Genomic DNA, 16,382 nt, shown 5'->3' with positions numbered 1-16,382 from the left:
TGTATAATATAGTACATTATAATGCATTATAATGTACTATAATGTAAGTTAAAAGGTGCTGGGATTTGCTTTTGAATCAGAAATAGTCTGAAATAGTCATGCTTTTGCTGGGACGAAAGAAGCTTCGGAGGTCATTGATCATATGCTTTTGGCAAAACAAATAAAGATCAACAAGACAAGGTCACGCTGTGTAAACATAAACCTAAAGTCTTTCATGTTGCAGTCTTTGTTTATGATTTTTACCTCTCTTTATTCTCATCTGTGGTTCAAATATTCAGTGTTGGTTCTGGGAACATAAAAAATGTCCAGTTTTCTTGACGTTACAGGAATGTTTTTATAAGGTATGATGTTCCTCAAACGTTCTCTCAACTTAATTTTGATCTAAAATTCAACATTGTAGGAACGTTGATTTGTAACATTCCAAGAACATGAAATTGTCTAGTTTCCTTAATGTTAGTAGAATGTTATTTAAAGGTTATTATGATGTTCCTGAAACATTCTTTCAATCATTCAAACACCTGCTGTGAACAAACACTGAAAGAAAGAGAAATAAGAACTGTAAGATAAATCTAATCAGACTTTTCTTTCTCTGTTCTCCCTGTTTTCTCTCTCCTGGTCTTTAAGGCTGCAACGGTGAATGGAGAAGAGTTGTTATTGTTTCATCACACAAATGTACACTATGTATATGTGTGTGTGTTTCTTGGAAAGCAGCCAAGAAAGGGTCCCTGCTTTTTGTATTGAATAATAGATAAGGCCTTCCTGGAGCCCCAAGTTGACCGTGTTTGGACTTGTTTTTCTGTATGTACCACATTCCTATATCATGAAGGTATATTCTCATTGGACAGTTGCGACACCACCCCTTGAACATGTGTAAAAGCCATGTACAGAAGTAAGATTGGGAGAAGGTTTTGTGAAAGGATTGGCTTCATGTTCATGACTCTTTTCCCATAGACCTATGCATTCAATGAGTGAAAAAGACAAACTAAAAATGAGGCAGGCACGATTCAGGACAATAAACAGATATTAAAATAATCTTACAAGATCACAAACTACAACCTTTCTTCAGCCACAGCCTTAGATGAACTAAAGATAAAAGACATTAAATCTCTGAAGATCTGATTCAACAACTCCACAAACAGCATTACCAGCTTCACTTATTACTAACCAGACTGACTTTATTTCTGTCACACGTCTACAGAAGATCTTATTGAGAATTAATAGAGGTTTAGATGTTGCGATCACCATAATGGAGATCAGTGTTTGCTTCAGTTGTGCTCTTGACTTTTGTTGAGTTGCTTCTTTTTCATCAATCGCAGGAATTTTTGGAGAACGTTTCTGCATTGATAAAGCAGATCAACATGTCTGTTTTAGTAACAGACAAATTACTGCATTAAAGTGGTTTAAAAACTGTGTTTTGTTTTTTTTTTTGTTTAGTTTTTTTGTAATTTCTGACTTGGGTTGGAGCATTACTGCAAAGTACAAATCTCAACCAATGTGATAAAGATCATTTGTAACACCACTGTTGCATTTTAGAAGCTGAAAGTTGATGTTTCATGCCAGCATACAAAACACATTCATGGCTCCCAGCATACATTGCGGCATGAATAAATTATGCAGCTGAATTATTTTTCTATTGTCACACTCGTTGAGGTTTGAATGATGAGTGCTAATGTCTAAGTGTGTCGTATTTAACTTTTAAATTGTTTTGGACAATCTTGAAAATGTACTAAAGCACTTCAGTTTTACAAATGATTTTTATCACGTCATTTGAGTTTATTATTTCTTTTTCAGATAACACTCCAGTTCTAAATTTAAGCAATGCAGTCATATTGATCTTCTTTATCAATGCATAAATATTTTTGAAAAAAAAAACCGCCTACAATTGCTGATAAAGAAGCAACTCAACAAAAGTCAAGGGTCAAGAGCTCAACTAAAGCTAACACTGATCTACATGATGGTGACCTCAAACTAAACATTTTCAATAACACTTCATCATCTAAACCTCTGTTAATTCTCAATAAGATCTTCTGTAGATGTGTGACAGAAATAAAGTCAGTCTGGTTAGTAATAAGTGATGCTGGTAATGCTGTTTGTGGAGTTGTTTAATCAGATCTTCAGAGATTTAATGTCTTTTATCTTCAGTTCATCTAAGGCTGTGGCTGAAGAAAGTTGTAGTTTGTGTTCTTATTTCTCTTTCTTTCAGTGTTTGTTCACAGCAGGTGTTTGAATGATTGAAAGAATGTTTCAGGAACATCAAAGTAACCTTTAAATAACATTCTACTAACATTAAGGAAACTGGACAATTTTATGTTCTTGGAATGTTACAAATCAACATTCCTAGAATGTTGAATTTTAAATCAAAATTAAATTGAAAGAACATTTGAGGAACATTATACCTTATAAAAACATTCCTCTAACATCAAGAAAACTGGACGTTTTTAATGTTCCCAGAATCAACACTGAATATTTAGAGAACGTTCATATAACAAAATTCTATTAGATAGATATATTTTTGTACGTTTTTAAGATCTGTGTTGTTTGTCACTGGTTGTAGTGGTGTTCTGGTTTTTTAGATCAACAAATCATCAATAAACCAATATTTATGAACAGAATTGTTTAAAGACAATTTTTGTGTACTTAGAGCAAGTGGTTCTCATACTGTGGTACATCACACCACTGTGTCAAAAAAACATTTGAAATGTGCTTTTTATTTTACCATCTTCTACATCTCGTTTCTGATCTGCTTTGTGTGTCTAATCATTAGACCCTTAATTGCCCACACTCTTACATTCACTGTGAAAGACACAAACAGACGATTCACATGCTAGCGACACTTCAGTTTGATCATATGTGCTACTTGATCTGACAACCACCGATTTAGAGCAAAACAATCAAATCAACGTGTGCATCACGACAGGATATTTTAGATCATTTAAAAACACAGCCAAAGGAGTTCAGGTGTGGTAGAAACTCGACTATGAAACATCATTATTGCTTTCCCTCTTAAATATTTGCAAATAACAAATAAGAGTGATTGAATTCCTGTCAAACAGTTACATTGGCCAAGGGCATGTTTGCACTGGCCAGTGTTCAAAGATCACGTTAGGTTTGCAATAAAAACTCCAGCGATACTCACGGACAGCAGTGAAGTCTAAACTCGTGTTTGGAGCAAGTTTCATCAGTATTTTCTGGAGTTTGTTCATTACCGAGCTGCTTACTCTAAAGCCTTCAGGCAAAAGAAGACAACTGTTGGAACAAAATACTCATTTACCCAGAACAACAAGGTAAGAACTTTAGAACTTTATTCTGGAATTATTAGATAATACAAAGGGACTGGAAAGGTCTATGTACAAAAACATGCACAACTGGTTTAACGTAAAGTATAACTAAGATATGTGCAAGTAAAAATAAAGGAATGGTCTCTTCAGTATGTTCTTAATTAATCACATCTAAACTGCTTTAGTCAGTCAAATGTCAGTAAAGGTGTTTTAATGTATGTATTGTTCACAGGTCATGGAGATTCATCAGTCTGCTGTGATTCTGCTGCTGATCTTGAGTGTTTCATCCTTCACTCACGGACAACCACCAGCACATATAAAGCCCCGCTATGAAAAATTCCTCAAACAGCATTACAATCCTGATATGACCGTGCAGAAGTGTGACACTGTAATTCGTGGAAATAGAGATTTTATTCACAGTGAAACTGAAAATGGCTGCAAAAAAATCAACACCTTCATAAAAGCAAATTCAAATGATATTAAAGCAGTTTGTGGAAAAGCAGGAAAACCGTACCGCAATATGGTTGCGAGCACCAAGCCTTTTTCTGTGGTCACCTGCAAATTACACAGCGGGGATACACACCCAAACTGTAAATACAGAGGGGTCCAGGACACTCGTTATATAGTGTTGGCGTGTGAACATGGCTGGCCTGTACATTATGATGAAGGCATATATAAGCCTAATGGAAGCTAAATACAGGCTTAATAGAGCCTTGCAGTGCTTCACAATATATTTCTAATCATTTGTTCATTTCTCCTTTTTAGTCATTCTTTGTTTTTGAAGTGCAAAAAAAAAAAAAAGAAATCAGTGAGTCCTCATTTAGAGGTTAACATGCTGTCAGTGGTTTTTAACCAGTTCTTCACGTGTGCTGTAAACAAAGTCAAAGTCTATTAATGACGCACAGCTGTGAACATGAACACAATACATTCATACATGTACTTAAGCATAATTAAGCAAAAAAAATAAAAAATTTATTTCCTTTTAACAGCATAAGTTCACCTTAGGTTAAAAGGAAATGTACTTCTCTCTGATATGAACAAGAATATTTTCACTGTCTCTCATCATTTACGTTGAGTATAATGTTAAAAATAACTACAGTATTTCTTTTAGTTTATGGTATATTCTGCACATCTTCATGCACGTCTCTGTGTCCATCACTCTGTTAACACTTTCTGAGCATTGAAAATTTTTTTAATGGGAGTAGTGAATGAGCAAAAACAGAAGAGGGAAGAAAGATGCAGATGTTTTTACAGACGTCTGTAATCCTCAATAAAACTTCTCTACTACCCTTAAACTCGTCTGCCTGATTGTTTTGCATCTCAACAACACCAGTTTGAAGATAATTAGAGTTTTAGATGTTGATGTTTGTTTGAAAATGTTTAGTTTGAGGTCACCATCGTGGAGATCAGTGTTTGCTTTAGTTGGGCTCTTGACCCTTGACTTTTGAGTTTATCAGTAATTGTGTTTACAGAAAACATTTCTGCATTGATAAAGCAGAATATACATTTGGACCAGAGCTTTCCAGACATAGATTAGCATGACTTTCATTTATTTGTTGTTCATTGGTATTTAGTTGCTGATCTCAAACTATGTTTTGAGTACAGGCACATCTTTTCAGAAATAACGGCCATGACGCAAGCTTAATTTCTGTGGACGGTAAACCCGCCTCCGATTAAACTGGCTTGACGAATGTTGTTAGCCTGCTGAACTGGGCCTGAGCGCACTATGAGTTTGACTTGTTCAGCTGAAGGGTTGCCAATATGTACATTTATTATCATTCATTGCTATATTCACGTAGCAACTCACAATGTACAGTGGAGAAGAATACCCCTCCCCTTTTGCATATGCTTTCAAATGATCCTGTAATCCCCCTGAGGGATACGATTATGCCGCTTTAGAAATACCAGATGGCGCCAATTATCAAGTAAATAAGTATCATAAAAGTGATGAAGTATGGTGCAAATATCAGTAAACCCCTTTATCAGCCATTGTTGGATGATTTCAATTTTATATTATGGGATGATAAATCCACACTGAGAATTTTATTACTTTTGCTGTTAGCCTATATTATTGTAGCCTATATAGGTCTGTGTGTTGTTTGTCACTGGTTTTGTTTATATTGCCCTTTAGCCTCTTCATTGATCTTGTGGAGTTTGTTTCTGTCCTTTTGCAATGAAATAGACACAAAGGACTAATTTTGATCTTTGTTTTTAATTATAATATGTTCATATTGGAGCTACACTGTATTTAAAAGGCTTGCACTTTAAAAAAACTTGTGAAAATAATGTAATGTGTAATAATGTTTCCCAACTTGTCCTTTACTGTGTCATCAGTCACTCTTCATCATCTGCCTTTGTTCCCATCGAATGGAAACTGTCTTGGCAAACAACCAATACACATTTGATTCATAAATCATTTTATACAGTTGGCCAAATCAAGCGAGAGGTCACATTTTAACTGACTGTCTGAATGTCTTGTGAGATGGAATAAAAACAGCCCTTGTCTGAGCGTGCAGATCGAGGCTACAGTAAAGCGATGTTAGGCAGATGAAGAAATTATGTCATTAATTATTGCACTGTGGATTAGAATCTTTACATGAGAGGGAGAAATGTGTTCTTACTGCAGATGATACATTTGAGCAGTGTTGGTGTGAGACTGAATTTGTACCATTTAAAGGTGGGACGTCCTGTTCTGACACATGGTCACAGGAGCACATGGTGTGAGAAGAAGGCAATATTATTTGCTTTAGTAATCTTATTTAAAACGACATGAACTGTACATAAAAAATGTGCATTAATCCATTAACGCAGACTTTAATGTCATTTAAATGTACATTATAGTAACAATAAAATCAAACTTATTTATAGAAAAAATACTCACCGATTTTACGGAATTGTGTCAGACGCGTCTGCAGCAAAACAAGATGGCCGTCGATCATAAAATTCTCAAACCAAGTCTTGATAATGTCAGTAATTTGTTTTGAAGCAAAAGTTTAAATTACATCGACAACACTTCATTTTACTTCCAGTCAAGTAAACTAATTTACGTTATACTAGAAAAGTACATTTATTGTGTCAGAACAAATACAAAAAGTTCTTTTGAGTAATAACAAGGCATGTACACTTTTTTCAGTGCATCATGGAGATCAGTGTTTGCTTTAGTTGAGCTCTTGATCCTTGACTTTTGTTGAGGTGCTTCTTTTTCAGCAATTGCAGGTGTTTTCACTGCCAACCCACAATTATGTTCAAACACCATGTAAAAATGAATGTTGCATAAATTGCATAAATTTCTTTGTTCTGTTGAACACAAAAGAAGATACAAAAAATACTGATGCAACATCCTACATAAGTTTAGACCACAAGCTGAGAAGAAACCATTTCCATTAAAATAAAAAAATGGCAGACAAGTAATATGGCCTAACATATTAAAAGATCGTTGGACCCAAAAGTGTTGCACAGTGACAACTACGACAGCACTGCTGTACAATATTGTGGTGTTGTTGAGAAGCAAGACAATCAAGCAGACGAGTTTAAGGCGTAGTAGAGAAGGTTTATTGAGCATTACAGACAGGTAGAAAAAACATCTGCGTCTTTCATACCTCATCTGTTTTTGCTCATTCACTACCATTAAAAAGTTTTTAATGCTTAGAAACAGAGTGATAGACACAGAGACATGCATGAAGATGTGCAGAATATACCATTAACTTAAAGAAACTTATTTTTGAACATTATGCTCATTCAAGGTAAATTATGAGAGACAGTGAAGATATTCTCGTTCATTTCAGAGTCTCATAAACAGAGGGGTACATTTCTTTTTGCTTAAGGTGAACTTGTGCTTCTCTTCAAAAAGGTACATAAAAACTTTTTTTTCTGATTTTACTCAAATATAATTAGAGATTGTAAGATTTTTTAAAGCACAACAAGCAATGATTGTTTTAAAGTACATGTAGAAATTTTCATATTCACAGCTATGCTTCATTGACAGAGTTTGCTTTTAAACTTTTCATGTTTACAGAACATGCGAAGAACTAAAACCACTGCACATTAAACTCTAACTGAGGTCAGGTATTTATTATTATATTATATTTATTTTTGGCTTCATGATTGACTCACTGATTTCTGTGCTTGAAAAACAACAAAAGACAGAAAAGGAGATTTGAAGAAATGATCAGCAAGACATTGTAAAGCTCTGACGTTCTTTTCAGCCTGTCATTTGTTATTACCTTACATAATGTACAGGCCAGCCTCTATCACACTGCAACACAATCTTACTAGTGTAACTCCTCCCAGAATATTGACAGTTTGGATAATACATCCCACCACTTGATGTACACTTGACTACAAAAAATCGTTGGTTGCTCTCAAACAGGTCCCCACCCTGTGGAGTTCCTCCTCTGCCACAAACTTCATTAATTTGATGTTCATTTGCTGCTATGAAGGAGTTGACAGGTTTGCACTGACGACCATTTACATTGATGCGTCTGCTTTTGATTACTCTGGTACACATATCTTCAGTCATATCAGGAATCACATGTATGGCGTTATTTTACTGTCTAATGTCGAGAGCACATTATTGTGACGCGAGAGCATATCAATGTAATGCGCGAGCGCAAATCTGTCCGCTCGCGCGCGGATATCCTTTGCTCTTGCGCAAATCTGTCCGCTCGCGCGCGGATTTCCTCTGCTCTCGCGCAAATCTGTCCGCTCGCGCGCGGATTTCCTATGCTCTCGCGCAAAACTGGACGCGTGCTCTTAAATATACAGTGCTCTCTTATGAACTGCCTCTCCTCTCGCTCAGATGCGTGTGCACACTCAAACTGTTTCCTGCGTGCTCAAACTGCACATGTGCGCTCACGAATCTTTCCGTGCTCTTCCAGAAATTAATTTGCTTTTGGATTAAACGCTGTCAAAAGTTATCAACCAATCAGAAGAGACGACTGATCCATGAAAATGATACGTGGAATCTTATTGGCTGAGATTGAATTGCGCCTGGAATTCTTTCTACAAAAATGGATATTTCATTTCTTTACAATTTAATAATATTTAATAATATTAATCAAAATGCAGGACATATCTTAGAAATGGCTTGGAATGGGGCGCTTGGATGTTTTCTATATTAATAAGCTATCACATTACAGGTCAAACCCACTGAACGATTTATCAAAAACCATCATATTAGCCAATATCATGGACCAAAACATTAAATTAAACATTAATTAAAAACAAAAGATTAAACAACTAATAATGTTATAAATCAGTCTATTTAGAAATGTGTAAAATGTTATAAAGCCTATTTAAAAATATGTATTAATTTAAATGAATTCATTACAATATCGTTTGAAATTAATGAAGATATGATTCGTCCAGTGTTTTTAAATGAATTTCTTGAATTAATAATTCTGATCATCAAATACATTTTAACAGTCACTGGTCACCACCTACTGGCAGAACAGTGTAATAACATTAGTTTCAAAGGTCATTTATTGCTAAAATCAGTGTATATTCGGACTATAAATTGTTATTGCAATACTTGCATTATTATTTAATGTTTGCAACACAGAAGTAGCAATAGTGTGTTGTTGAAAACGCTTTGTGAAGCTGTTTAAAACATATAGTTTATGACCACTGCTTTCAGCGGCAATGCAAAACCAGGTTTAAATATTCCAATATGTTCGTAATTTCAAAGGTTTAATAGACATAACCGAATCATTGTCATTTAGGAATAAGATCGTTTTATTTTGATTAATCATGCACACATACGAGCTTAAGTATTTTTGTATGTCATGTTTTATACCCGACCTCAAAAGAAATTGACTATGGTGGTATATGTGATCTCCACATTTTAAGTATTAAGGGAATGATGATCTGACCTGATCTTGTTCGGTCTTAAATCAGAAGATATTTGTTGGTAATACTTTACAATAAGGTTTCATTAACATTATTTAACTGCATTAGTTAACATTAACTAATAATGAACTGCACTTCTACAGCATTTATTAATATTTGTTCATGTTAATTTCAACATTTACTAATACATTATTAAAATCAAAAGTTGTATTTGTTAACATTAGTAAATGCACTGTGAAGTAAACAACCAACAAACAGCTGTATTTTAACCTTAACAAAGATTAATAATTACAGTAATGTATTGCACATTGTTAGTTTATGTTAGATAATACATTTAACTAATGTTAACAAATAAAAACCTTATTGTAAAATGTTACCTATTTTTTATATAAATTTCAACACAAAACGTATGACCACAATAACTTTAAGAAACATTTTTTGTTTGTTTGTTTAGATAAATTGGGGTTTGACCTGTAATGTGATGCAGTTACTAGGTTACATTTGATAAATATTATGAAATATCCATTTTTGTCGAAAGAATTCCAGGCGCAGTTCACTCTCAGCCAATAAGATTCCACGTATCATTTACATGGATCAGTCGTCTCTTCTGATTGGTTGATAACTTTTGACAGCGTTTAATCCAAAAGCAAATTAATTTCTGCAAGAGCACGGAGAGATTCGTGAGCGCACGTGTGCAGTTTCAGCGCGCAGGTCACGTTTGAGCACGCAGGAAACAGTTTGAGTGTGCACACGCAATATCTGAGCTAGAGGAGAGGCAGTTCATGAGAGAGCCCTGTATATTTGAGAGCGCGCGTCCAGTTTTGCGCGAGAGCATAGGAAATCCGCGCGCGAGCGGACAGATTTGCGCGAGAGCAAAGGAAATCCGCGCGCGAGCGGACAGATTTGCGCTCGCGCATTACATTGATATGCTCTCGCGTCACAATAATGTGCTCTCGACATTAGACAGTAAAATAACGCCATACACATGCTGATTGCGGAATTTTTCATAGCGTGGCCATATATCTGCTGGTTGTCCGTGAGTGAAGGATGACACACTCAAGATCAGCAGCAGAATCACAGCAGACTGATGAATCTCCATGACCTGTGAACAATACATACATTAAAACACCTTTACTGACATTTGACTGACTAAAGCAGTTTAGGCATGATTAATTAAGAACATACTTAATAAAATAAATGATTGGACTCTTCATTTGTTTTTACTTCCACATATCTTATTTACTTTACTAGCTTTTTCATACATACACAGTTCCAGACCTGCATTTTCTTTGTATATCTTATACTTGCTGAATAAAGTGCTAAAGTTCTTACCTTGTTGTTCTGGGTAAATGAATATTTTGTTCTAACGGTTGTCTTCTTTTGCCTGAAGGCTTTACCGTATCAACAGCTAATGAACAAACCCCAGAAAATACTGATGAAACTTCCTCCAATTTCACTGTAGTCCTTCAGTACCACTGGAGTATTTATTGCAAACCAAATCTGACCTTTAAACACTGGACAGTGCAAACATGACTGTGATTGATGGGAATCATCACCCTTATTTGCTATTCGCAAATATTCAAAAAGGAAAACATTAATGACGTTTCAAAGTCCAGGTCCTACACACCCAAACTTCTTCACCCGAACACTCTAAAAAAATCCTTGGTTATTTTTTCCAAAGTCCTGTGTTGAGCCTTTTGGGTCATTTATGGGGGATTACTTTTCCAGTGTTTGGGTAGTTTTTGTGTTACCCAGATTCTGAGTCAGACATAATCCAACATAATGGGTTAATTGATTTTTTATTGCGGGCTTTCTGCGACCTCTTCAGGAGAGAGCAGTGCAACTCCTTCAAATTGGTGCATGTCTTCGGTAAAATACAGGTTTGTGTGCATTTTTTATGTTATCTATGAATCAGGCACGTGCACAGGTAGGGCTCGTGTGCAGAGCACATGCCCTTTTTGTCCTTTCACTCCAAAGTGCCCTTTTTTTGGCGGCGTTTTATTTTATTTATTTATTTTCTTCAATAAATCAATGCTATTGGTCACAGTTTACGTCTGTCTGTCTGATTTACAAATATATTTAGCCTAATAAAAGTATTAAAACGAGCTTGTGACAAAATCTTTTTGGATCTGCTCAAACTGTCAGTCAAACCTCTTAACTCCGCCCCCTGAGTGCAGCGAACTGAACTTTCAGGGGCTTTTTCAGTTTCAGCATATGCCCCTCAAAAGGTCTGTGCACGGCCCTGCTATGAATACATTATTATGCTGTATATCATTTAATTTTATGTAAAGCTACATACGGCATGACATGCGTCAGTTTTTTAGTGTGATGGAAACATTTGATGCCTTGCATAAAATTTTATGATGTTATTCAAAAAGATACAGAATATTAAGTATGTTCTCAGATGTCAGTGAACAGAAGGAGACAACACAGGTAATGTAGTTGTCAAGGTTTATTTATGCAGGTGGCAGAGAGCGGGTGAAACAAACACCCACATAACAATGTTTTTCTGGCCCAGCTCCGGTTCACACAGCCCCTTTTCTCACAGCCCACATGTTGCAAAGAATGACAGCCGTGACAGACAGAGTGGCACAGATCTGGATTAAAGGGGTTATGAACTGCATTATTGTTTTATAATGTTTCCTGGGGTGCAATCATAATGTTAGTATGCTTTTAACATCCAAAATTGTCATAATTTAGAAATAAAAGTCATTTTTCCTACCCTTATTTTAGCCTTCTGGTTTGAACGCTCTGTTTTAAGGGATGTGTCTTTTGTGTGACTTCAGTGTAAATGCCCACTGTTGTGATAGGATAAAATCTTTGCATTTGAAATAGCCAAGTATTACTCTCTCTTTTTGCATGTTTTACTATTATAGCTCTCAATGTTAACTAATAGTGAAAAGTGCTGCATTACATTTAGATCTATGGCACTCTGAAAAAAAAAAAGAAAAGATTTTTGTTGCTTGTTAAAATTACTTAATTATAATGAGTTAAAGGGTTAGTTCACCCAAAAGTGAGAATCATTTATTTCTCACCCTCGTGTCTTTCTACAACCGTAAAAACTTTTTTCATCTTCGGAACTCAATTTAGGATATTTTTGATTAAATTAAATCCGATGGCTCAGTGAGGTCTCTATTGCCAGCAATGTCACTAAACCTCTCAATATCCAGAAAACAAATAAAGATATATTTTAAAAAGGTTCATATGAGTCAGAGGTGGACATTCCAGGGGTCAGAAAGGAAAAGTCCTGCCATATTTTTCATTCCACCCACTGAAGCAGTGTTAAAGTTAATGAGATAATTAAGTGATTAATTGAGTGATGATTGACCATTATTGAAGACACCTGATGATAACAAGCAGAATCACCAAAGGAGAAAAATCTAAAAATATTTAGTCACCATTTTGGAGATCGGTGTTTGCTGTAATTGAGCTCTTGACCCTTAATTTTTTATATTGTATTTTGTTTGCCTACTGTAACTGAGTTAAAACAGCTATACAAACAAATAAAAGGATGATCTGTTGGTGGTTTTTACATAATAATTTTTTGAGATCATATAGAGCTCAATCTCTGAGTTAGATTTACATTATTGATTACAGCAGCACTGTGATTCTACAGCAGAAGATCAGCTTTATCATTGTAATCCAAAGGATTTCTCAAAAGTTGTGATTTAAAGTCTTTTCCATTTAAACACACAGAGCTCAAGAATCATCCTGTGAATCTCAACAGTGGTGGCCATCATAAAGCATGTTGCAGTGCATTCTGGGTGCCACCAATCAAAATTCATCCATGCCTCCCATCATGCATTGCTGCATGAATAAATTATGAGCTTAATTGTCTTAGTAATTTAATTTATTCTCACTATTTTATTTTTTGCTGTTTTTATGTGACTTTTTAGTAGCTTGTTTTCTAATGTTCAGAGTTGATCTGTTGATCAGAATAAGTTTTTGAGATTTGTACGTTGATTCTTGATGTCTGTGTATGCCTATAACAAAGTATTTTTTTTATTATGTTTTTTATTAAACTTTTAAGAAATCCTTTAGATTATATTGATAAAGCTGATCTTGTGCTGTAGAATCACAGTGCTGCTGTAATCAATAATGTAAATCTAACTCAGAGATTGGGCTCTAAATGAGTTCATTGATTCAGATCAAATAATGATTATGTGAAAACATAACCAACACCACCTGATCATTTTTTCTCTTTACTTGCCTGGCTGTTATAACTCAGTTACAACAACCAAACAAAATATAATATAAAAAAAATAAAAAATTAAAAAAAAAAGGGTAAAGAGCCCAACTAAAGCAAACACTGATCTCCAAAAATTATGATTTTTCTCCTTTGGTGATTCTGCTTGTTATCATCAGATGTCTTCAATAATGCTCAATCATCACTCAGTTAATCACTTTTTTACCTCATTAACTTTAACATTGCTTCAGTGGGTGAAATAAAAATATGGCAGGACTTTTACTTTCTGACCCCTGGAATGTCCACCTCTGCTCACAGTGCGCAGAAGTCGTCAACTTTCTGCAGAGTCAATAGTTACAGACCTCCAAACTTTGTGTGGCCTTCAGAATAGCTCAAGAACAGTGCATAGAGAGCTACCATCCCATAATATAAAATTAAAATCACAACCACAGACCAAAATAAAGAGAAGTGATCATTATAAACATGAACATTATAAACAAAGACTGCAACATGCAAAACTTTAGGATGTTTACACAGCGTGACCTTGTCTTATTGAGCTTTATTCTTTTTGCCAAAATCACATGATCAATGACGTCCGAATTAAGCTTCGTTCATCCAAGTGTTCGCATTATAATGTACTATAATATAAGTCAAAAGGTGCTGGGATTTGCTTTTTAATCAGAAATAGTCTAAATTAGTCATGGTTTTCAGGCAAACGCTTGGATGAACGAAGCTTCAGACATCATTGATCATGTGGTTTTGGCAAAACGAATAAAGCTCAGCAAGACAAGATCACGCTGTGTAGACATCCTAAAGTCGTGCATGTTGCAGTCTTTGTCTATAATGTTCACTTCTCTTTATTTTGATCTGTGGTTCAGGTTATTTCAATTTTATATTACAGAGTGTCGACTTTGAGCGATGTTAACTCACAGTATATTCCTGTAGGCTATTTTCTCAAAGATGACAAATATTACCCAGAATGCATTGTTTTAAACAGTATATTTCTGTTTTAATGGAAATGGATTGTTACTGTCAGCTGTTTTTCTACAGCAAGGTCTAACATTGTACTATTTATGTCTCTAAATGCTTTTCTGTGCAAAAAAACTTCAGATGAGACACTTGATTGTGTGATTTAAGGAGGTGATCTCTGTGATTCACACCAACATGAGTGAAACTGGTACTACAGACATGACATCACACTGAAATCATAATCTGATCAGATCTCCTATGAATGGCATTGCTTGGTGGTGATCATGCGAAAAAGATATTGAAACAGGGTATATTTTTTTTCTTTCTTCTTTTCACTGTTTTGGCAAGTTTGGAAGTAAGCTGGCAAGGTACTTAGTTTTCTCCACATCATTACAAAAATAAATGCATATATGAGGTTTTACATACAGTTTCTTTCTGGTGCATGTTACAGACTATTATGGCATGTATGCCATAGATTATTTCCATTAAACTAGGATCAAAGTGGATGTGCACATGTCTCTGTGTGTTAAACAGGTACAGTAAACTATCAAAAACAAATAAACATGCTCACTTTCCAGTCAAAACTGTTTTTCAAATATTTCCCTTGGCTTCATTCCACTGCAGTCAGACACACAGATAAAGATGAATTTCCCGTCAAACAGTTACATTAGCCAAGGTCACGTTTGCACTGTCCAGTGATATTGACGGAAAGTGAAGTCTAAGCAGGGATGCCAGAAAATGTCTGTTTAAAAACAACAACAAAAAAATACTGTCAGGAAAAAAAAAAAAAAACATAAACTGTAACAATACAGTAATTTCCTACTATTCCTATAAATCTTCTTATAAGCCTATAAAATCTGTTACATTTGGCATACATTAATTGTTAGAATACCGCCATAAACCTCTAAAACACACTGGGGAAAAAAAGGCAGCTGTGGTTGCCAGAAATTTACCATACAAAATATAATAACAACATTTTAAGTTTTACAGATCTGACCTAATTTCATAGTAAAAACCATATTTCATTAACTGATGTAATGTCAAGTACTGACATCTGTTTTGATTTTTAATGTACTGACAACCACCAACAAACAACAGCCCTGATTAGCTGGTCCAGGTATGTTTAATTGGGGTTGGAGGACACTCTGCAGGACAGTGGCCCTCCAGGACCAAGTTTGGTCCACTGCATTGCTGGGGTTGCAAAGAGGAAAGCCATCAAGTACACCATGGAGGCTGCAGAAAGGGCCTTCAGATGGCTGTGTCTTACGACCGGTGCTGCTGGGACAAAAGAAAGGGTGTGTGATGTTGAAAGACTCAAAACACCCAATGACCTCAGGAACATCACTGAAGATGTGTCCCAGTGCATCCTAGGATGAATTTTTGATTCATGTTTATAAATGTATATACAGTAAACACACACTGTAAAACTGTGATACCCCTTACCCCATAGAAATCAATGCATTCTGGGTAACATTTGTTGTTTCTGATAAAGTAGCCTTCTGCAATATAACTTTGATTTATCAGTGTTCAGAATTGACACTTCCAAATCACACTCTATTCCCTCATTCACTATTCCCTACACTAGGTAACTGATATAGTCCACTTACCAGAGTGAATCCAGACACTGATGAACACCTGCTGTTAACAAGCAGAATCACTGAAGGAAAGAGAAACAAGAAGAACAGAAAAAAGAGAAACACAAGAACTACAACTGACTGAAGTCAGGCATTAAATCTCTAATGATCTCAGCAGCGGACGATTAAACAAGTGCACAAACAACATTAACAGCTTCACGTATTACTTATTAGTTTGACTTTATTTCTGTCATAATTATGTCCAATGAAGTTCTGATTGAGAATTATAAGAGGTTTAGATGATGTTTTATTGATAATAATGGATTCATTTGAAGTCACCGTTGTGGTGAACTGTGTTTGCTTTTGTTTGACTCCTGACCCTTGGCTTTTTTAAAAATCACTTTGTCTTAGGCTGATCATGTGTTTTAAAAGCACATTTGTCAAGAAAACCCAAGCGAAAATGCTGTCAGGTGATGCTGTTTATGAACTGACAGTGACATAATCAACACTGAGTGACCAGACTGATCT

The 16,382-nt window shown here is 35.3% G+C and overlaps 2 protein-coding genes across 3 annotated transcripts in view; both read left to right on the top strand.

Annotated features, from left to right (window-relative positions):
* The window catches only part of LOC125263285, a 1,003,076-nt gene that overhangs the window by 59,553 nt on the left and 927,141 nt on the right, over positions 1–16,382 (top strand). The window lies entirely within an intron of this gene.
* LOC125263294 (ribonuclease-like 3) lies at positions 3,122–4,573 on the top strand. The gene is made up of 2 exons (XM_048182305.1): positions 3,122–3,284; positions 3,511–4,573. Exon 2 carries the CDS (start codon positions 3,514–3,516, stop codon positions 3,970–3,972), a length of 459 nt encoding a protein of 152 aa, XP_048038262.1. The 5' UTR covers positions 3,122–3,284; positions 3,511–3,513; the 3' UTR covers positions 3,973–4,573.

This window comes from Megalobrama amblycephala, linkage group LG2, assembly GCF_018812025.1.
Source record: "Megalobrama amblycephala isolate DHTTF-2021 linkage group LG2, ASM1881202v1, whole genome shotgun sequence".
NCBI lineage: Eukaryota > Metazoa > Chordata > Actinopteri > Cypriniformes > Xenocyprididae > Megalobrama > Megalobrama amblycephala.
This window is presented reverse-complemented; position numbering and strand designations above follow the sequence as displayed.

What these genes read in the sequence shown, in the direction of transcription:
- LOC125263294 (XM_048182305.1), top strand. Translation starts at nt 3,514, where the DNA reads ATGGAGATTCATCAGTCTGCTGTGATTCTGCTGCTGATCTTGAGTGTT.